This window comes from Thermobia domestica, chromosome 10 (assembly GCF_964235325.1).
Source record: "Thermobia domestica chromosome 10, izTheDome1.hap1.1, whole genome shotgun sequence".
Classification (NCBI taxonomy): domain Eukaryota; kingdom Metazoa; phylum Arthropoda; class Insecta; order Zygentoma; family Lepismatidae; genus Thermobia; species Thermobia domestica.
In genome coordinates this window covers 265,739,419-265,763,880 of record NC_137463.1, presented here as the reverse complement: position 1 = coordinate 265,763,880, position 24,462 = coordinate 265,739,419, and the positions used below count along the sequence as shown (strand labels likewise).

Here is a 24,462-nt window from a genome sequence, read left to right as displayed (position 1 = left end):
TATCGCACAAGTGACTAACTTTGGCATCCCCATTTCGGAATACCACGCTACGCTGCTGGTAATTACCCACTCTTACCCATGACTACAACACTTAAACTAACAGGCATATATTATATTGAATATGACAATTAACTGAGAACAATTGAAATGAAAAGTTATTTTACTTCTGACCTATTTATTGGATATTAAAATAAAAGCCTACCTGGTAAATTCACATGATTCACAAACAGTTTAAACTTACTGTAATCGACTTGAGTTCATGACAAGCCTCTAACAAGCTAATTCCGTGGACATCACGCAATTTATCACGGAAAACGATACGAATTAAAGTTTGTGATGATCAGAATTATATTTCGAAGTATCTGTGACTTGATGTTAGAAATGCTGGGGAGAAAAAAACAATTTTAGATATTATTAAGAAGAGGAAAATAAACTGATTGGGACATTGGCTAAGAAGGAACTGTATGATGAAAGACGTTCTAGAGGGTACGGTGGCAGGTAAAAGAGGGAGGGAAAATGAAGACTATAATTAATAGACGATATCAAAACATATTAAATCGTACGTGAAAATGAAGAGGTTAGCGGCAGAATACCTATTATTATTATTATTATTATTATTATTATTATTATTATTATTATTATTATTATTATTATTATTATTATTATTATTATTATTATTATTATTATTATTATCTTTCATCTAACACATGATTGACCATCTTTAAAGCAATCAGAGATACAGTAAGGAAATCCAGAAATTTGTCTCTAGCAAAACTGCGCAGTAACTTTTATACCATAGTGTTCTATAATTAATCTAGATGTAGGCTATTCCCAATACAATATTCAATTCTCGGCCAGTATGAATAGATAATGATTTAGCATCACACGAATATTTGATGTATACATGAAAGCGCTAACCTCTAATTGGATGATCGTGTGTCTGAGCCCACACATGACGTCGATGATGCCGAGAGCTCTTCATCTGTGTCACGGCCAGGATTTCAGAGCCATTATCAACAAACATTTCTCGCTGCAGACTCGTAGCATCCACTCTTGTTAGAGGGCATCAAATATTTATTCTCTCTTGAATTATTCGAGTTTCTGCGGAATGAGTTCGTGAAATAGGAGAAACTCTGTGAACCGCATCATGGACCTATGGCACTGAGCGGAAATCTATGCCAGAAATGTTCTTTTAAATTTATATGCTTAATAAACATTAAAATAGGGAATTAAACTAATTATTCCGTTTAATTAAATAAGACTAGTAAATAATTGTTTGATGATTCCGGGACAATATATGTTGCGTTTAAACTAGCTAAATTATGAACGTTCGAAAGAAGTGAACTCCGTACTATAGCTATTCTGAAATTACAATAGACTTCCAAAGTATATGAATTCATTACTACAACTGAACGCAATAAATCTATATCTTTCAACTGCTAAAAAATTAAAAAAAAAAATAAGATCAGAGATAGAAAGAACCAGGGCCGCACAGACATGAAGGGGCGGATCAAGGGCCGTTGAACCTGGGCAATTGTCCAGGGCGCCACGGTCAGGGGACGCCAAAGGAGCCTCAAAAAGTAAATTTTACTGTATAACGTGTTTTCTACTCACTTTTTTGGTTTATATTCTTGTAAAGTAGAGTTAATTACATCATCTTTTTCCATACCATGTGCCAGGAGCGCTTCGTGGGACTCGTCATGATGTCGATTGAGTTCGATATTCCTCAAGCCAGTGATATAGATATTGTAAGAGATTTTGCAGACAAAAATGCTCGGAAGGTTATTTCGTAATTGTTATGAGGTGCTGAAAACAAATGTATTTAAAATTGTTTAATTTGTTGGTAAGTTTCAATACTAGTGGAATTTAACTTTTTATTTAGTATCTCATAAGTATTGTTTTGCTATTAATTATCACGCTTGAGGCCAAAGGTTGCAAAATTAGGAAAACTTTGTGTAAATTAATCTAGATTTTAAGATACTGTTTTTATGGAACAAAAAGATATGTACGCTCTCTCATAAAGTTCCCTAAATTGACTTTGATATTGTTTACTTACTTATCAAACTTACGAAAGTTAAGGGATTTCTAGTACTTGATAAAACCTTTTATACGCTTTAGTCTTGTAAGAGTGTTCAGCTTTTGTACAAATTCATGAGATACGTTTTATGTATGCTGTGGACTTCAACTACTAGGACCTACATAAAAAGGATTGTTTATATTGCTGTGCGTGAAACACGTTCAACATATGTGAAATGCATTTATTGGTATTCCATGTTATTAGAATAGATTGTTACATAGTCGTATATATGGTAGAATGACTCCTGATGTTATTGATATAACAAAACAATTTACAATATACGGTACCAGTAATCATGTCATCATGATTATTATTCAATAAATGATGTTCGATATTGTTTTTGTTTATACATATCGGTATATAAATAATAATAATGAAAACACAATGTGATTGGTACCATATGTATAGTTTTAGGTACTAAATATACCTACTAGGGCTATATCATGTATTTCAGTATTTGTTTTTCTTTTTTTAAAACTGGTTTTAAAATATTAAAAAAACTGTAATAAAATGAAAAATATAGGCTAGGACTAGGGGGCGTCAATAACTCACTTTGCCCGGGTGAAAATTTGCCTTGGTCCACCCTGCCGAAATTGGATCCGAACCCGGTAGACCCCATAATTTCGTAGTTCGATATACATTTATTCCTAGGTACACTTTCTGTCTAGGTACACTTTCTATCTAGGTACACGTTGTATCTATGTAGGTACACTTTCTTATTAAAGCTATATTTGTATAGAAGATAAATGATTGAAGTAACCTAAAGATTAGCAGACTACCCATGACTTTGGATTGATTATTTTAACAAAACAAACACTGGCCAAAGCTTAAAACCCACTTTATTTTAAATTATAATATGTAACGGTTTCGGATATCTAACATAGGTCTGAAGAAGGATATGTTAGATATCCGACACCGTTCCATAGTATAATTTAAGACACAGTGGGCTTTAAACTTTGGTCAGTGTTTCTTTTGCTAAAGATTATCTCTTACATTTCGTCTGTACTCTTTCTTTTCTTAAAATACGATATTTTTTTATCATATTTCGGTACTTAACAATAACTTACAGCCTTTTCGGGTAAATAATAAAACCGATTTAGTAATATATAGACGTAGTCTCTTGTATTTTTGGACTCCTTCCCACCAAATTTTGGATTCCTCTCAACAAAGATTTCTGTGCGTGCGCCTGAAAAAAAAATCTTCAGACGTTAAATCCATATCGAAAATAGTTTTTTTCTTTTTCTTTTCTTTTCTTTTTTTTTTTTTTTTTTTTTTTGCTATCTATCACAATTTTTACTCTATAGAATTCAATACTATAGAGCAAACCGGAAGTTGTAATAGTTTTCTTTTAACACTTCCGGTTTCAGAAGAAGAATAAAAACTGATATGAGATCTACTCTTGGTGTTCTGAATTCATAACCAGTTGAGAATGCTCCAAGAGCATTGCCAGAATGAACTTAAAAAGAATTTTTCTTATTAACTTCTACAGGCTTTACACTAATTGTCATAAGTACTTGATTATTATACTCATTAGACAATTCTTGTAATCAGTGGCGTATTTACGATTTTGTTTCGGGAGGGGCTTTGCTAACTTTCGGGGGGGAGCTTTGCTTGGAAATGTGAAAATTCTGCAAGATATTTCATTTACTTTACTATACTAAGGAAGATTTCGGGGGGGGGCTTAAGCCCGGAAGCCACCCCTTAAATACGCCACTGCTTGTAATATATCCATTTATAATTTTCTTGAGTACTGAATTTTTTCCACATACTTTGTTTGAAGTTTCTGTTAAAACGTTCTAATATATGTTGCTTTATGAAGATACATGCTCAAAATGATGGAGGGCTCAAAATTCAAAAATCGCAAAAATATCATCTCTCTATGATTGTTTCGAAATATGGCTCTTTAAATCTCCCAAAAACTCGAACTTCTTGGCCAATATCTAGGGACTGATGGCCAGTTGGCCAGTGGCTACAGATTACTATTTGGAACCAAACTGTTCATCATCCTGGTAGGTATTGATCAACGCCAATATGATCTCTTTTCGACTTATGGTTCCTGAGATACGGCTCCTAAAAATTCCCGAAATTCGATATTTTTGGCCAATGTCTCTTCAACGGTAAGAGTGACGCGAAAAATTCCATCGCTTCCTCAGATAGTTTTCGATGCTCTGTCGAATGGAGGGCTCAAAATTGAAAAAATTCTCAAATCACAGACAGACAGACAGACATACAGACAGAGAATTCAGTAATGAACTTTTTAGGTTCGTTGAAAACCTTTGACGTGTCCTATCACTATTTTCGCTATATGATATAACGTTTACGAGATTCGATCCCTGTAACGAGCAAACCACTGATAACTGTATAAGGTTTTAATTAGGCTTTAACGGTCCACTGGGTGTAACGAAACTATATTTAGTGACTGACTGGAGGAAAACCTTTTTGTGCAAGTACATACAAGCTAATAACTACAAACTGAATACTATGTAACTGTACAACGCTAAATGTGGCAGTAAAATATCTGTATATTGATTATATATTTGTAAAGGTAACCAAGAAAGTTATGTCGCTTTTTCATCCACCATCTTCGAATATGGATATGTCATCTAAGACGAACCTGAAAGATCAAACATAGTCCCCATCAGCATCGACGACCTTCTGCCAACGTTCTGGAAGGCCATGGATTCCATCGCGGTAGAAGTTTGTGTGTCGTGAAGCGATGAACTGGCGTTCTCTAAGGCGATTGTCCAAGGAATGGAACAGTTGATAATCGGACGGTGCAATGTCCGTGGAGTATGTTGGATGTAATAGTGTTTCCTATCCAAGCTGTAGAATTGTGTGCCTAGTTATCCTAGTCACCTGGGGTTAGCGTTGTCCTGTAACAGGAGGACCCCTTTGCGATTCAGAAGTGCTGGCTGCAGAGTTTTGAGTTTTTCTTGAACACGGCTCAACTGCTGACAGCACACAGTTGCTTTGATGCTCTGATCAGCTGGTAGCACTTCCCCAGCCACGATGCCGAGAGCAATTCAAAAACTCACAGGAGGGTCTTGTTCTGGTGCAGTGGAGGTTTCGGCTGTTTGGAACCTATTCATGGGATGCTAACCAATGTTCTTCATACAGGACCCACTTCTCATCACATGTCAACACTCTGTCTAGAAATGGCTCCTTCCTCAGACGAGACAGGAAGGAAACACAGGTGTCTGCTCGCGTTGCCTTCTGCCCCGAAATCAAATCTTGTAGGACCCATCGATCCAGCTTGTAGTGTTTCCAAGTTGATGGAGGTGCTGTCGAATGGTTTATCCACTCACATTGAATTCTAGTCCCAATTCCTCATATGTCTGGCCACTGTTCCCCTCAGTTGCTGCCTGACGATCTTCTATTTATACATGTGTTGGTCTTCTGGCACGTAGTGCGTCTTCAAGTATTTCGTCACCGTCCTTGGACTTGTTAAACCACCGCTGCACTATCCACGTAGTCACGACACCCTCACCAAAGGCCTGGCATATCTTCCGCCCCGCTGCAGCAGTGTTTGACCTCAGTTTGAACTCGTACAGCGTACACGTCCTTATGACGTTCTGTGGAAGTCCCATGTTCACTCTGTCCTTACTCAAGTTCATTGTGAATGGATATCAAGTATATCCATAAACCTTGTGAACCTGGAATCCTATTATGTAATAATATCCCTATTTCCTTTTCCGCTGCTTATTAATCTCCAACTTCGAATAGTGTTATCCGTCTAAGTGACCGTGATCACATCGCAACAGTGATAAGCAATGTTTGCAATATAATTTCAAGTTTCTATGACAAGTCCACGCACGACATCTATCATAATAAATAATTCTACTTCTAATAATTCAGTGGTTCTAAGTTGTATCAGTATAACGCTAATTCTGACATACTGAATCTGGACTATGCACATATTTAAGTGATAAAAATAGATTCAATTAGCTGAATGAACTGAGTAGTGGAATTTTAAGTGGTTTTTGAACATGAATATAATATAATTTAATGACTATGGCAATCTAGTATGTGTTACCATGAAATGAATAAGTATCATCTTATGTTTATATCAAAAAGGAGATATTGAGCACACAGACGCTTAATGAGTGAAATATGGACACCCAAACAAATGATACTATTTAAAACGACGAGAGAACACGCAAAACAAATTATACTATTTAAAACGAAGAGAGAACACACAAAACAAATGATACTATTTTAAACGAAGAAAGAACACACAAAACAAATGATACTATTTAAAACGAAGAGAGAACACACAAAACAAATTATACTATTTTAAAAAGAGAGAACACGCAAAGCAAATGATACTATTTAAAACGAAGAAAGAACACGCAAAACAAATGATACTATTTAAAACGAAGAGAGAACACACAAAACAAATTATACTATTTTAAAAAGAGAGAACACGCAAAGCAAATGATACTATTTAAAACGAAGAAAGAACACGCAAAACAAATGATACTATTTAAAACGATGAGAGAACACGCAAAACAAATGATACTATTTAAAACGAAGAGAGAACACACAAAACAAATGATACTATTTAAAACGAAGAAAGAACACACAAAACAAATTATACTATTTAAAACGAAGAGAGAACACACAAAAGAAATGATACTATTTAAAACGAAGAAAGAACACGCAAAACAAATGATACTATTTAAAACGAAGAGAGAACACACAAAACAAATTATACTATTTTAAAAAGAGAGAACACACAAAACAAATGATACTATTTAAAAGGACGAAAGAACAGACTCGTTAATTGAAATTCTTTTGTTTTCAAACTTTATCAGATGAGATTCGATCTTGTGTCACGAATGTTTAGACTGTAGTAACTTTTTAAAAAATATTTGTAGTTTTTTTTTCCTTTCATCATGTAAATATTGATGGATATGTTTGACGTTATATGTAGGTCTATACTAATATATGTATGTGAATCAGCATGTAACTATTATCTTCTGTGCTTTTATCATTGGTAAATGTAATAAATGTTACAAGACTGTAGTTAGGTGATAGTTTCCTTTCCTAAAGCAATATTTAACCCATTTACCTGTATCTATACATTGTCAAATACGATACGAATGTGTGTGTGTGAGAGAGAGAGAGTGAATGGAAACTCTAGTCTTAAGCAGGGGATTTTAAAGCTTAATGCAAATTAATAATCTTAGTTATGTGTATGTTCTAATGAGAAATGTGTTTACATATGAGTCATGACCTAGGTCATGAAGGTGACTAATTTCTAATTAATTCGAATCGGCTCTGAAAGGCAAGACGAAGCAACAGAATGAAACTAGGGATAATAACAGTTTGTCCAAAGCCATCAAGAGCAACAATGTTTATTACCTAGATTTTTTCTTTCCTGGCTAACTCAAACATGTGTTTGGTTCACTGCATAAGAGTCAGAAAATGGATTGAAATTATTTAATGATCAAAAACAACGAATAAAACAATTAACTTAGCACTTCTCATCATCTGGGCTGAATCAGGGTAACTTCAACTTGTGCAGTTACCTGGATCCAGGTCAGAGTTGTATGAGGGAACACGTGTCTTATCATGAACAGTTCAAACTCGATTCTCGAGCAGTAGAATTGGAATATGCAGTACTTTTAGTACTCATGTGATTCTATTTACTGTAGTTCGATAATTATTCCGTATTTCTTTGTTTCTATTTCTTCTTCTCCTTCTTTTATCTTCTTCTGTTTCACCATAGATCATCCGATATACCTATCCCATAAAATCCTTTTTGTACTCCACTAACTCCGAGACAATATAGTTCTATCAAAGATTTCTAACCCCTCTTCCTCTTCTTCTTCTTCCTCTTTCTTCTGCTTTCCTTCATTTTCCCTTTGACTTCCCTATAATCCTTCCTCAGTCTTTCTCTATTTTGAATTAAAACTGAGGGGAAGTCGTGACTGGTAGTTGTCGCTATAGGCGCGGTCAATAAGTTTAATCCGTTTCCGCTTCGGAAGTCCGATGTTGAGAAACCATTAAAGAAATAGACGCAGAATATTAGATTTAACAATTGGCTTAGTATGTTTATCAAAATGATATACTTGATGGTTAAGTATTGAGAGTTTCGAGATGGAGACAACTTAATGTGTTTTTCCCTAATCACGACAACTTAATTCATTCACATCCACAGAAGCTGAACTTCATCACTAGACCTATGAGTAATCCAGTCATTTCCAACTAATTGCTCCGTGACGTCAGTTTATCCCTGCTTTAGTTATTAAACACCGTGTGCGTGGGTTTTCTCGGGGTTCTCCTCTTTCCTCCCACTTTCTTCATTCCAAAATTTCCTTTATTTCTCATTATTAATGTCTCCTTTAGCCTAGCCGGCCGACTTAAAGATTTCATTTTTTACGTCAGTTATTTCCAAGTGACATCTGTAGCGCAGAAGTACCTCTTTAAAGAAATAGCGAAGAAAAAATTAAATGAAATATTTCTGTTTTATGTCCGACGAATATGTCGGTTAGGCTAAAAGAGAAATGATGATGATGAGAAATGAATGCAATGGTGGAATGAAGAAAGTGGGACGAAAAGGGGAGAACCCACAGAAAACCCATGCACATGGCGTTTGTTCACCACAAAGCCCACTTGGCGCAAGCTGGATCGAACCAGGGATCCAATGTACCAAAGCTGAGGTGCATTTCGCCAGCCCCCCCACCTTGGAGTTTCGAACCAAAACCTATGCCAATCGTTTGTGCTACGTTTGTGCCGGAATGTACCGCAAAAATGTTCGTTTGTACCACATCCGGTACGAAGTCATAAGGGTTTTCAAGTGGGGGGACTGGGGAAACGGCAGTCTCCAACCTTGGAATTTCAAAACAAAACCTATGCCAATCGTTTGTGCTACGTTTGTGCCGGAATGTACCGCAAAAAATTTCGTTTGTACCACTTCCGGTACGAAGTTATAATAGTTTTAAAGTGGGGGACAAACTTCAGAAACATCGAATTCTATACAAATAGAGATAGAGACAGAGTTAACGGCAATCGTTACTGCACTTAAAAGCACTAAGCACTAACGTTAGTACTATCATATTTTGGAATTTATTCAAAATTTTTGGAGGGTGGGCCAATTTCAGAAATATCAAATTCTATACAAATAGAGGTGGAAACAGTGTTAATGGCAATCATTAGTGCATCATTAGTGCACTTAAACGCAATAAGCACTAACGTTAGTGCTACCATATTTTGAGATTTATTCAAAAAATTTGGTGGGTGGTCAACTTCAGAAATATCAAATTCTATACAAATAGGGATAGAAACATGGGGTTAATGGCAACCGTTAGTGCATCGTTAGTGCACTTAAATGCACTAAGCATTAAGGTTAGCATTACCATATTTTGGGATTTATTCAAGATTTTTGGTGGGGCCAACTTCAGAAATATCAAAGTCCATACAAACATTTAGTGCTTTCTAGAAGCACTAACGATACACTAATGAATGGTATTAATTTTTTGTTAGTGCTTGAAGTTGACGCAAGTTCACCGTGCCTTGCAAAGATATTGTACCTATAGCACCTACACTAATGAAGTACTAACGTTAGGGGTTGGTGCACTAAGAACCACTAACAATTGCACTAGAAGATATCATTAGTGCTTTTGAATATGGCGGAAATTTGATGCAATGAAAAATTTGCCTAAATTTCTTGTGTCTCGTGATATGTAATTGGCCATAACTACACTAATATTGAACGACAAACGAAACTGTTGGTGTTTTCTAGAAGCACTAACGATGCACAAACAATTGCACTAGAAGAGATCATTAGTACTCTTGAATTTGACGGAAATTTGATGCAATGAAAAATTTCCCATAAATTTATTATGTTTCGTTACATGTAATTGGCCATAACTAAACTAATATTGAAGTTCTAACTAAACTGTTAGTGTTTTCCAGAAGCACTACCAATCAGTGTTGATTTCAGGCATTTTCACCCGGGGGGAGGGTTGTTTTTCTGTATTTTTGCAAGAAAGCAGCATATTTAACAATTTCATTCACATGTACATCTTACCTAATATTGACAAGATACATTCGCGATGTGTACCCTCGGGATTCGTCTAAAATTGATTTAAATGCAAAGTTTTCCGCGGCCCAAAGTGTATTGTACTAATTTTAGCGGCCCATACGGGTAATTTGCATATTTATGGGCCTTCATATATCCGGAATTCATACACTACTATAACGCTTGGTCACAAAATTGCTTTTAGTTTCTTTAGATGTAACTGAATATGAATGTGGGCATATACAAAACAAATAGGATCAAGTACTGTGTCTCTGACAGGTTTTATCCACACCGGCCGCCATCTTGGATCCGCCATATTGGATTCAACTTTCGGTTTTTCAAATGGGAATAGGTGCATGTGATACATCAAATTCATACAAAATTTTCTCGGAAATTCATTGGTGTAGTGAGATTTACGGTAGCTTGTACCATTTGCAAGATATTGCATGTTAAATGTGAGGCACTTCACAAATTCAACCATTAAAAAGTTGTGCAGGGCCTCGTATGAATATGTGATCTTTTACGTGATTCATTGTTGACGAAATGTCTTCTGAACGTACATACATACAGACACACAGACGTAAATCGGATATGGTAGATCTTCACCAAAATCTAATCGTATCTAGATTTACATTAGGCATTATGTTCGTAATACAATACTTCCTTGTTCGTAGAATAACATGGAAGTAATAACAATCACTTACAGAAATGTTGTAATATTATGACACCAATGTTGTAGAGAGTTTGTTTATACCTACAGTATTTTCCAGTTAGAAATTGTTTTGATTTGTCAACATCAAAAACGTAAGCGTAAATCACATTATTCTGTAACGTCTATTCGCGAAGTGCCTAGAGGGATTTAACATGTAATATCTCGCAAATGGTACAAGCTACCGTAAAACTCACTACACCAATGAATTTCCGAGAAAATTTTATATGAATTTGATGTATCACATGCACCTATACCCATTTGAAAAACCGAAAGTTGAACTCAATATTGCGGATCCAAGATGGCGGCCGGTATAGATAACACGTGCCAGAGAAGCAGTACTTGATCCTATTCCATATGCCCACATTCATGTACAGTTACATCTAAAGAAACTAAAAGCAATTTTGTGACCGAGCGTTATAGTAGTGTGTGATTGAATTCCGGGTATATGAAGGCTCATAAATATGCAAATTACCCATATGGGCTGCTAAAATTAGTACAATACACATTAGGCCATGAAGAACTTTGCATTTAAATCAGTTTTACATGAATCCCGAGGGGACACTTCACGAATGTACCTTGTGAGACTAATTGCTGATAAATATTCTATGTGAGATTACAATTGAAAAAAAAAAAAACAATCCTTTAATTTTATCTAAAACATTAAATAAAGACTGGCAAAAATATTTTAGACTAAACTTTAACTGCTCTTTACAGTACTACAGCACTAGAACTGATATTTACTGCTATTTTTGTTATTATTTCCTATATTCAGTAGTTACTGTTTGTTACTAATGTAGAAGTTTTTAAAAAGATTTAAATTAACTCAAATACTTTTTGTCCTAAAACAAACATACCTAAGAACGTCTTAACAAAAAGTTATCATTCTTTCTCACCCTTCTGATTCTAAATCAAGCATATTAGCCTTGGTTTCTTCACTGCATACAATCAATAGTTTAGTTTACGAAATCTTGAGTAGGATTAGTGCCGTATCTTGGAAAATCAGCGCTTGCCGCGAGTGTATACGAAGGCACCCCCGGAGGTCGATGGACCAGCCGCGAAAGGTAAGAAAATTTTAAAAAGTAAACCCTGCTTTTCCTTGATTTTGAGCACTTTTCATTACTTTTTTCCTTTCATTTTATATATGTGCACATGCCCACATCGCACTTACTTCGGCGCCCGGGGCCTCGCCCCGCTTGCCTCTCCCCGCTTGCCTCTCCCACATGGCACGACCTTGAGCAGGATCTTCACCACCTTCAATAGCAATCTTTCACTTATATACTACTATTATATTGATAAATTCTATATAAATCTCTAACCCAGGATGGATAACTGTTCCTCCCTGATCCCTCTAAATGACGTCCTCTGAATCTCACCCTTTATCTGACTTATTTTTAATTAAAGAAAAGTGTGTTTACTTTAACAATCGTAAAACACATTACGTCTGTTACTTCCGATGCGAGAAATGGGATTTAGGCGCTCTATTTCAGATAATGCAAGAACTGTACATTTTCAAGAACTGAAGTCTGCTGACATCAGAGATCATATAGAATGATCGAAAGATCTTCTCTATCTTTCCTTTCCTATCTCAATCTGTGCTAGTGCTACCTACTAATATATAATATAGGGCGAGAGTATAGTACCTACTAAAATACAAACCTTTCTTCAACAGTTAACAATTTCATGTTCTGCCAAACTCGGTCATAGCGTTAAGAAATACAAGTTTTATTCACTATTTGGTATCCTATCTTAGATGTTACATGTTTAATATTTATATAGAATGGGTCTGCGTCGTTTATATGTATATTGAGAGATTGGATTTCGTCTGCACGTGCACGGAAAGAAAACCAAATAATTGGGTGAAGTAATTTCTACATTTTGTGACTGAAATTTTTTGAGTTTCTCCGGGGGGGGGAATGAATTTTCTTCGGGGGGAGATTCCCCCCGGGCTACCCCCTGAATTCATCCCTGCTACCAATGCACTAGAGAATGGCACTAAGTTTTTAGTTAGTGCTTGAAGTGAGGGCGCTAAGTTCACTCTGGCCTCAAAAGGTATTTTAATTGTAGCACATTTACTAATGAAGCACTAACCTTAGGTGTAGATGCGCTAAGAAGCACTAACAATGCACTAACGATCGCTCTAGAAGAGACCATTAGTGATTTTGAATTTGGCGGAAATTTGATTCAATGAAAAATTTGCCTAAATTTCTTGTGAGTCTCGTGATATGTAATTGGCCATAACTACACTAATAGTGAAGCACTAACGAAATTGTTAGTGCTTTATAGAAGCACTAACGAATTGCACTATTTTTTACGCTAGTGCTTAAAGTGTCGGTGCGAAATTCACGCTGACTTCCCCATAGTTTTTTTTTACTTGTAACACCTACACTAATGAAGCACTAACGTTAGGTGTTTGTGCTCTAAGAAGCAATTACGATGCATTAACAATTGAACTAACAGAGGTAATTAGTGCTTTTGAATGCGATGGGAATTTGATACAATGAATAATTCCCCATGTGTTTCTTATGGGAGTTTTGAGACTTATAATTGGCCATTTCTACACTAATGGTGAAACACTAACGAAACTACTTGTATCTTCTAGAAGTACTAACAATGCACTAACGTATAAAACTAATTTTTTCGTTAGTGCTTGTAGTGGGGCCTGAGTTCACGATAATTTCGAAAGTTTTCTTTCCTTGTAACATTAGTCCTTCCTAGTGCACCAACACCTAAGTTTCGTGCTTCATTAGTGTAGGTGCTACAAGTAAGAAACCTTTGCGGGCCAGCGTGAACTTGGTTCCCACTTCAAGTAGTAACGAAAAATAAGTCCATTCGTTAATGTATCGTTAGCGCTTCTGCAAAACACTCATAGTTCCGTTAATGCTTAACTATTGATGTAGATATGGCCAATTATATGCCACAACAATCCCATAAGAGATTCATGTGGAATTTTTCATTGCGTCAAATTTCCGCCAAAATCAAAAGCACTAATGACCTCTTCTACTGAAATCGTTAGTGCTTCTTAGAGCACTAACACCTAACATTAGTTCTTCATTAATGTAGGTCCTACAAGTAAAAAAAAACCTTTGGAAGCTTTCATGAACTTGGCGCCCCACTTCAACCAATAACGAAAAAATTAGAGCCGTTTTCGTTAGTGCTTCACTATTAGTGTAGTTATGGCCAGTTACATCTCAGGAAACTCACATAAGAAATTGAAGGGGAGTTTTTCACTGTGTCAAATTTCTGCCAAATTAAAAAGCACTAATGATCATTTCTAGTACAATCCTTAGTGCATCGTTAGTGCTTCTTCGTGCGCCAACCCCTAACGTTAGTGCTTAATTAGTGTAGGTGCTACAAGTAAAATGTCTTTGGTGGTCAGTGTGAATTTGCGCCCTCTTCAAGCACTAACAAAGTAATTAGTGCATTCGTTACTGCTTCCTGAAAATACTAACACTTTGTATAGAATTTGATATTTCTGAAGTTGGCCCCACCAAAAATTTTGAATAAATCTCAAAATGTGGTAACACTAACGTTAGTGCTTAGTGCATTTAAGTGCACTAATCACGCTCTAACGATTGCCGTTAACTCCATGTTTCTACCTCTATTTGTATAAAATTTGATATTTTTGAAGTTGGCCCCCCACCAAAGATCTTGAATAAATCCCAAAATATGGTAGCACTAACGTTAGTGCTTATTGCGTTTAAGTGCACTAACAATGCACTAACTATTGCCGTTAACCCCATATTTATACATCAATTGTATGGAATTTGATACTTCTGACGTTGACTCCTAACCAAAAATCTTGAATAAATACCAAAATATTGTAGAACTGACAATAGTCCTTAGTGCGTTTAAGTACACTAACGATGCACTAACGATTGCCGTTAACACTATGTTTCTACCTCCATTTGTATAGAATTTGAAATTTCTGAAGTTGGCACCTCGAACAAAAATCTTGATTAAATCTCAAAATATGGTAGCACTAACGTTAGTGCTTGAGTGTTTTTAAGTGCACTAACGATGCACTAACGATTATCGTCAACCCCATGTTTCTACCTCTATTTGTATAGAATTTGATATTTCTGAAGTTGACCCCCCACCGAAAATCTTGAATAAATCCCAAAATATGGTAGCACTTACGGTAGTGCTTAGTATGATTAAGTGCACTAACGATGCACTAACGATGCGCTAAGTTTTGTGAAAATCTGTCTGCATAAAGATGGGGTGGGGGCTAACTTCATATGAAGTTGGTCTACCACCAAAATCTTCAATATCTCGTAAACGCTGATAGCACTAACGTTAGTTCTAAATGCACTAACGTGCACTAACGATGCATTAACGATGTGCTACGTTTAGTGTAATTTGGGAGAGGTGGGGGGACAACTTCAGGCACATTATTTTTTTTGCGGTACATTCCGGTAAAAACGTACCACAAACGATTGACATACTCTTATCTTGAAATTCTGGAAACGGCAGCCCCCTAGTTAAAACTGTCATACTTTTGTACTGGAAATGATACAAAGAAAAATGTTTGCGATACATTCCGATACAAATGTTGTTAAACGATTTGCATACGTCTCGTTTCGAAATTCCGAGGGGGTATGAAAACGGCAGCCCCGTAGTTTGAAACTCTCGTATCTTTGTACCGGAAGTGGTACAGAAAAGAGTTTAGCAATACGTACCTGTTCCAAAGTAGAGCAAACAGTGGGCATAAGTTTCATTTCGAAATTCCTGGGTGCGGGGCTGCCGTTTCTACAGCCCCTCTTGAAAACTCATATAACTTCGTACCGGAAGTGGTACAAACGAAATTTTTTGCGGAACATTCCGGCACAAACGTAGCACAAACGATTGGCATAGGTTTTGTTTCGAAATTCCAAGGTTGGCGGCTGCCGATTCTCCAGCCCTCCCTCTTTAAAACCCTTATAACTTCGTATCGGAAGTGGTACAAACGAAACTTTTCCCGGTACATTCCGGCACAAACGTAGCACAAACGATTGGCATAGGTTTTGTTTCGAAATTCCAGGGTAGGGGGTTGCCGTTTCTCCACCCCCCCCCCACTTTAAAACCCTTATAACTTCGTACCAGAAGTGCTACAAACGAAAATTTTTGCGGTACATTTCGGCACAAACGTAGCACAAACGATTGGCACAGGTTTTGTTTTGAAATTCCTAGGTGGTGGGACTGCCGTTTCTCCAGCCCCCCACTTTAAATCCCTCATAACTTCGTACCGGAAGTGGTACAAACGAAAATTTTTGTGGTACATTCCGGCACAAACGTAGCACAAACGATTGGCATAGGTTTTGTTTCGAAACTCCAAGGTGGGGGGGGGGCTGGCAAAATGCACCTCCAAAAGTGAAATCTCTAACACTAAACTACCGTGCCCGCAGAAAAAAGCAAAGAAAAATAGCAGAGGAAAGGATGGGAGGGACATGGTATAGAGGAACGAAATAACCAACAGTAATCAGGTATCCACCAGTAGTACGACTGCAGAACCATTCATAACGCTATCGATGTATTTCTTTTGCCTATCATTACTGTTGTTTTTCAAGGTTTTTCATTGTTCTTTCTGCAGTGCCTATTTCTTCTTGACTTCGTCTGATTTACTGCGAAAATGAGCAATAAACTCTGACGTCATGGAGCAGTGATTTGGATATTAAAAAGGTGGTGAAATACATTAGTAAAGATCAGGTCACAGTCACGATAGCTATAGGTCAATGGAAGGTCACTATTCCTCTTTTCGAGAGCATGGAACGCACTGCAGTCGTTGAGATCTGGTATCAAAGGGTAGATCTTATCCCACACAGCTTCACTGATGACAATGGACGCAAATACAGAGATCGATCGTTGTAAAATTATCAGATTAAATAAGGTTTTCGTTAAGGAGTACCAAAGCTTCTTTCTTTTCTTCTTGTTATTACTTCTGTATTATTATTAAAATAAGTGATGGACAATTTATATATGAGTCAGAGGGCCAATAAATATATACTGTGTATATATATATATAAGGATCAGAAGAAATTAAGAACTATACTTTGGGTCCATTTCTTCCATTTTTCTTGCCTCTTCTTGAGACGTGCGTAAGTCATACATTTTTGTAAATCTTTTTTTTTATTGTAAGTATCCTGCTTCTTGTTTCTTATGTATATGCTAGTTAGACTCTGAACTACAAACATTTGAAAGTAACACTTTAAAATCTAAAGATTTCGAGAAAGTGGCCCAATACACCGGCCTTACCTTCAGAATTGGGCAGTGGCGTATTTACGATTTTGTTTCGGGAGGTGCTTTGCTAACTTTCGGGGGGTGCTTTGCCTGAAAATATGAAAATTCTGCAAGATATTTCATATACTTGACTATAGTAAGATTTCGGGAAGGGGGCTTAAGCCCGGAAGCCCCCCTAAATAGGCCACTGGAATTGGATTACGTAACCAAAAAGTTACGGGCATAATGGGCCTTATGCAGAGTCATTCTGAAGTGTGATTAGTGCCATACTAAAGAGTTCGACTGACATATGTTTCCTGCAGTATTCAAGCCTTTAGTATAACGCTAATCATACGTCAAAACGACTCTATGTAAGGCCCAATATTTTCATAGTTACAATCAAGTATCGATTTAGCTACCATACATTAACATGGTCAGATACTCTCTTCTTGTTAATACGGAGTTTAAAATAGAACGAATCATAGTTTGCTCATTCTTTTTCGAGGTAGAGGTCTGCACGGGCTCGGGTCGATCCCGCTCGAACTTGGGTCTACAAAGCATAGATGACTTCGGGCTCGGGCCGGTAGTGGGAGGTAAATTTTTTAATATAGAACCATATTTCTCGGACCTCTTCGGATCAAATTTTGTAAATATACTGTATAACGATATATATCGGACCGTTCTTTCTGGAGAGCTTTTAAAGCACAACTGCATAATTAAACCTCTAATTGCTGTACATAAAAGTACAATTTTGTGTTAATTATTAAGTTTCTGTAATTCGAGCTTATTTCGGGCTCATTTGAACAGGCTATCACACGGATTCAGGCCAGGCTCTGGTCTGTAAACTAAAACATATTTCAGACTCGCGTCCTACTTCACAAGTATAAAATTTCGGCTAGTACAGACCTCTAATTCGAGGGTCGGATACAGTTTCCAGAATAACATTTGGCCTTCACGGAATTTAAATGTTTCTTGTGTTTCAGGCCCTCAATCCATCTCTATATCTTTTCCTGAAATTAAAAAAAAAAAGTTTAAAGATCTGAAGCGCCTAACCCTTCATTCTATAGCTGTTCGTGTAAAGGACTTACTTTTTGGCGGTTTATTGCGGCCATCCCATGGAATTAGCAACTAAGGTTACCTGCAAGATAAGAGTTCAGGCTGATTCGTCTCAAAAAGATGTCCTAAAGCTTATTTCTTGCCTCGGAAAGTATATCTTTATATATAGAAAGAATGCTGTCTCCTCTTGTTAGGATTAGAGTTAGGAATTAGACTTCTGGGTTTTCGGCATCTATGGCCATGTTAGCCCGTCACTAGGATTAGGATTAGGAGATTTCTGGGCTTTGGCCCGTTACTAGGATTAGAAATTACTTCTGGGTTTTCGGCATCTTTGACCATGTTAGCCCGTCACTAGGATTAGGATTAGGAAATACATTTCTGGGCTTTCGGCATCTATGACCATGTTAGCCCGTCACTAGGATTAGGATTAGGATATTTCTGGGCTTTGATCCGTCACTAGGATTAGGAATTACTTCTGGGTTTTCGGCATCTTTGACCATGTTAGCCCGTCACTAGGATTAGGATTAGGAATTAGATTTCTGGGCTTTCGGCATCTATGACCATGTTAGCCCGTCACTAGGATTAGGATTAGGATATTTCTGGACTTTGGCCCGTCACTAGGATTACGAATTAGATTTCTGGGTTTCCGGCATCTATGGCCATGTTAGTCGTTACTAGGATTAGAATTAGGATATTTCTGGGCTTTGGCCCGTCACTAGGATTAAGAATTAGATTTCTGGGCTTTGGGCATCTATGGCCATGTTAGCCGTCACTAGGATTAGGATTAGGATATTTCTGGGCTTTGGTCCGTCACTAGGATTAAGAATTAGATATCTGGGCTTTCGGCATCTATGGCCATGTTAGCCGTCACTAGGATTAGGATTAGGATATTTCTGGGCTTTGGCCCGTCACTAGGATTAGGGACTAGATTTCTGGGCTTTGGCCCGTCACTAGGATTAGGAATTAGATTTCTGGGCTTTCGGCATCTATGACCATGTTAGCCCGTCACTACGATTAGGATTAGGAATTATATTTCTGGGCTTTCGGCATCTATGACCATGTTAGCCCGTCACTAGGATTAGGATTACGAGATTTCTGGGCTTTGACCCGTCACTAGGATTAGGAATTAGATTTCTGGGCTTTGGCCCGTCACTAGGATTAGGAATTAGATTTCTGGGCTTTCGGCATCTATGACCATGTTTTGCCCGTCACGTATGAGAGATGACGTCCCTCGGGGATCACACTATCCGAGGAAAGGGAAGGAAGAAAGAATTGAGGAGGGAGGAAGTGGACTAGGACCTGCATGTTAAGTACCTATCGGCATTTTCCTGGTATGAATTAGGAAAATCTCATTGATTGAGAATGGTTAACCTGAAGAGCCGCCACTATCTGGAAGTAAAGAAGAAAGATAGCATTTGGAAAAGGAGTGGTTTCTCATCTCTCTCCCATCGACCTGTCACTGACTGTAGAACACACCAAATCCAAAATTTACTCTTTTTCTTGGTTTCTTCAATAATATTGTGTAAAACCTTGAAATCCCCAGAGAATGTTTATGCTATCTTGGAAAATGATGAACAATTTACATAGAATACATTTTTGATGTGAAATTATATTAAAAAATCAAGAAGCAAGTGAGAGCTACGACATTTTCTGTGTGGTTAAGGTTCACCAACTGAAATACATTTCATGCCTGTTTTGGATTGTGTTTCCATTGAGCAATAGAAGCCACTTACAAACACAAGATCATTTTTTTATATCCTATTCTTTTCCAGTAGAATTCCCTTACCTTGATAGCGTCATTTATTGGCATTCTCTTGATTTCTTACTGTTCCAAGAGAGCTGTTGTGGAATTTCTCTGACGTTATGCGCTTGAGAGGTTTGAAGTGTGCTTCATTCGTTTCAATATTATAGTTTGATACAAAGATTCAACAATGAATAAGAATGTCACACTTTTAGTCCTAAATGTAATACTTCTATTACAGGTACGTTATCTCTTTTGTACTATTTTTCCTAACCCAGCGTACTTGAGATATGCCATTCTGTTAGATTATTACTTCTTAATTTGATATATAGGAGTTTCTATGGGAGGTATTGGTATAAAGATAACCAAGAAAGTTCTGTCGCTTTTTATGGAGGTCTGGTTGAATTGGTCCTCACACCGTGAGTTCAATCCGAATGGGGATAAGGCGAAGGTCAGTTGTTGGTGTGCGTATATCCAACATACTACCTGGTTGTGGCAGTTCAGTTACACCGTTAACTTGGGTAAGGACAGAGTGAACATGGGACCTCCACAGAGTGTCATAAGGGCGTGTAAACCGTACAAGTTCAAATTGGGGTCAACCGCGCTGCAGCAGGGCGGAAGATATGCCGGGCCTTTGGTGAAGATGTCGTGACTACACAGACAGCGCAGTTGTGGTTTAACAAGTTTAAGAACGGTTACGAAACATTCGAAAATGCACCACGTGCCGAAAGATCAACACATGTGCACAATGAAGATCTCAGGCAGCAATTGAGGCGAACAGTGGCCAGACATGTGAGGAAATGGGACTACAATTCAGTCTGAGTGGAGAAACCATTCGTCAGCACCTCTATCAACTTGGAAAGCAGTACAAATTGGATCGATAGGTCCCACATGATTTGACTCGGGGCCAGAAGGCAAAGCGAGCAGACACCCATTACTATAGTAGTGATGGGCACTATCGAATATTTTTTTCCTATCGAATGATCTTCTACAGTTGTTTTGAACTATCGATAGTTTTAATTCGATAGTCCGATAGTTTTTTATTCATTCAAACATAGTGTTCCTACGTGCTTCTCTTCTACCTAAACGTTCATTCGATAGTCTGACTGACAAATGTATACTGGACTAGACTCCCTGGAGTCTCTAGGGAGAGGTCCGCAGATTAATAAAGCAGATGAGGAGGGAGGAACGTTGTTGACAAGTAGAAGCAGAAGCCGCCCCGTAGATCGGGACATCTCTTTTCGGGATGCAATACACTCGAAATGGAACTTAAATCGGAATTATACCCTCGCCTCTCTCTTCTTGTTACACGATAACGTTGCAAAATGAGCATACATATGCAGCCACTTTTTCCTCAATTCCCCATTGCCTGAAATATCGACTTGGCTGAAATTCATTCGATAGTTTTTAACAGTCTACTATTGGTTGAAATTCATTCGGTAGCGAAAAACTAGTAGTGATACTAACAAGGGACATCACCCAATTGTCCGGCTCCGATTTCAATGAAATTTTTCTAGCTGATAGAGGACATATATGTATTATTTGTGATGACAGAAATTTTTGCCATGGTGCATTTTTTTTTTTTTTACAATTTTTAAAAGTTGTGATGTGGTTATTAGAGATTACTGCAGAAGTTCCTTACTAACCTTTGTAAACGGAGCGTTAATGAAAGAACAACCATGTAGATACATATAAGACCTAGGGGGAAGTTGTGTGGTAGGTATGACCTTGACGGCAGCCATCTTCAAATCCGCCATTTTGAATTAAGGTCAAGTTTTTAAATAGGAATAGGGTAATATGATACATAATTTCGAGCTAGAATTTAATCAGAAAGACAATGGTGAAGCTAGTTTTGAGATACACCCATTTGGGAAAGAGTTACAGTCTCTTAATTGTTCACTTACTATGTGCGAAAGTCCCTTATCTCCGTTTCTAACCCGCGTATTAATGATAATAAGTGGATAAAAGCTTCGGTAATACATATTATGCCTAGAGGGAAGTGATACGGTAAGGGTATCCTTGACGGCAGCCATATTGAAATCTGCCATTTTGAATTAAAGTGAAGTTTAAGAATTGAAAACCATAGCATGTGACACCTCATTTTAATAGCAAATTTCCCAAAAAAGCCAATGGTATGCTTATTTTTGTTCTATAGTTAACCAGTATGAATTTAGGACTGTTTCTAATGTGCACCAAACGTTCATTATTCGGTCTTTCAAATTGGCAACATTCCTAATTTTCGCCGCATGTTTTAAGATTCCAACTGGCACTTTGCAATTGTTGCCTATGGCTCATGTTTTCTAAATTTATTACATTTTTTAAGAGTTGCTATTTGTCAGTTCATGAATACTGTTGGGATAAGCATCCAGCAATCTTTCTGAATTTTGAAGACTTGCCATATAATTATTTATTTCCTATACCTGCCCTTCAAAAGCTCGTTTACTGACATGAATCATCGCACATCGAAACAACTTCAACTTTGTATTCGGGTAATACCGAACACATAGCTTGCATAGTAGATGAAACGAAAAATCAAATGAAAATTCACTTCAAAAAGGAGAACGAAATATGATTGTTGGGTAAATCAAGGGTCTTTTGTTTTGTTTTATATTTTTATTGTATATTTACTTATTTTCTATGGCAATTTTTTAGCTAGTCAGACAAAAAAGTCATTCGTTTTCTAGCGATTGTTTTGATGATTCATGTTTGTAAGATTCATAATCAGTATTGATCGGGAACTCAATTAAGTTACACCTCTTTATAAACAAGTTACGTGTTTTCATATTATTCATGGTACAAACAATGTTTTGGGAACAGTTATATTATGCCTCTTTGATATTTTCTATCATAGCTGATGTTCTTTAAATTTGTATTTATTAAAAAAAAAAAATATTGTTTGTCGTTTGCGCAACATGTAGGCTGCATTTCCTGATAATTTTGTGTTCGTATAACACCAATTTGTTATAATTTCATTTGATTTCTTTACATCACATAGGTCCATAGGTTCCTCATGTATTCTGGTTTAAAATAAATGATCATGTTGTAAGTAGTAAAATTCAGAAAGTTCGCTGGATGCTTATCAAAACCATTCATGAACTGACAAATCGCAACTCTTAAAAAACGTAATAAATTTAGAAAACATTAACCATGGCAACAATTGCAAAGTGCCAGTTGGAATCTTAAAACATGCGGTGAAAATTAGGAGTGTTGCCAATTTGAAAGATCGAATAATGGACGTCTGGTGCACATTAGAAACAGTCCTAAATTCATACTGGTTAACTATAGAACAAAAATAAGCATACCATTGGCAATTTTGGAAAATTTACTATTAAAATGAGGTATCACATGCTATGGTTTTCATTTTTCAAACTTCACTTTAATTCAAAATGGTGGATATCAAGATGGCTGCCGTCAAGGATACTCTCACCGTATCACTTCCCTCTAGGCATAATATGTATTACCGAAGCTTTTATCCACTTATTATCATCAATACGCGGGTTAGAAACGGAGGTAAGGGACTTACGCACGTAGTAAGTATAAACAATTAACATGCCTGTAACTTTTCTCCAAATGAGCGAATCTTAAAATTAAGTTCACCATTGTTTTCCTGATTAAATTCTGGCCCGAAATCCTGTATCATATTACCCTATTCTCATTTCAAAAACTTGACCTTAATTCAAAATTGCGGATTTCAAGATGGCTGCCGCTACCATACTAACATATGCCAACATATTGGACCGAGAATCCGGACGTTGACATATACAATTTTATCCACACACAACTCAATGTATTAATAACCATAATAGCATGGGGGCAATTTGAAGAGTTTTCTTATAATAAACTTAACCATTATAACCACAAATTAAATACGTTGTTATGAAGTTATTAGAATTCAGAAAGCGCTAAAAGGTAGAAAATAATTTTAACAGCGCTAAAAAGAAAATAACTTAAAAACACTAAAGAGTTACTATTGTCAATAAATGTTTTTGAAGGCTGTGCCAAGCCAAACAAATTATTGGCTATCAAAATTAAAATTCAAATTATAATGTTAACCGCGTTCAGTTTGTGATGCCCTTCCACTTTCACGATCGCTGTTAGTATATCCGCAGGCAATTAAAATCGATTTAATATGTAAAACAAAGTAGATCAACCTTGTTAGCTTCCCTATTTGTGGAATTGACGGGCGTTGTTGAGTAGGACGACATTCAAATTGAACGTATCTACTAAACCAAGTCTTTCTTTCGATGCTTATGCGTCTCTTTGAGAAACTTTAGTCGGGTTAACTTTCAAAGTTGGTCGTCCGTTTCTAGCAAAATTTTGAAAATTAAACAAAAAGAAATGGATAATGTTCTTGTTTGTGTGCTTCATAATATGTAAGGAGAGCGGAATTTATGTTTTTATATATATATATATATATAATAAACGCTTATGAACGTGGAACTATTTGGCAAGTAGTGGAAACTACTTCGCGCAAGGTTACCATATGGTTGGATTGTGCGAAAGCAATGAGCATTTGTATTGTGAACATCGCTGTAGGTGTATAGAAACCATTTGATATCTTTACGCAGAGAACAGAAATTATACTCTATTAATTTTAACGAAATGAGTTCAAACATTCCTAACCCGAAACTAACCCGACCCTACTCTACCCTATC

The 24,462-nt window shown here is 36.9% G+C and overlaps 1 protein-coding gene across 1 annotated transcript in view; it reads left to right on the top strand.

Annotated features, from left to right (window-relative positions):
* The first annotated feature begins 19,930 nt into the window (after positions 1-19,930).
* LOC145663188 (uncharacterized) overlaps positions 19,931-24,462 on the top strand; it is a 78,149-nt gene continuing 73,617 nt past the window's right edge. Inside the window, exon 1 of the mRNA XM_081729521.1 lies at positions 19,931-20,048. Coding sequence (XP_081585647.1) covers positions 19,998-20,048 — 51 coding nt within the window. The 5' untranslated portion in view covers positions 19,931-19,997. The remainder of the gene's footprint in view (positions 20,049-24,462) is intronic.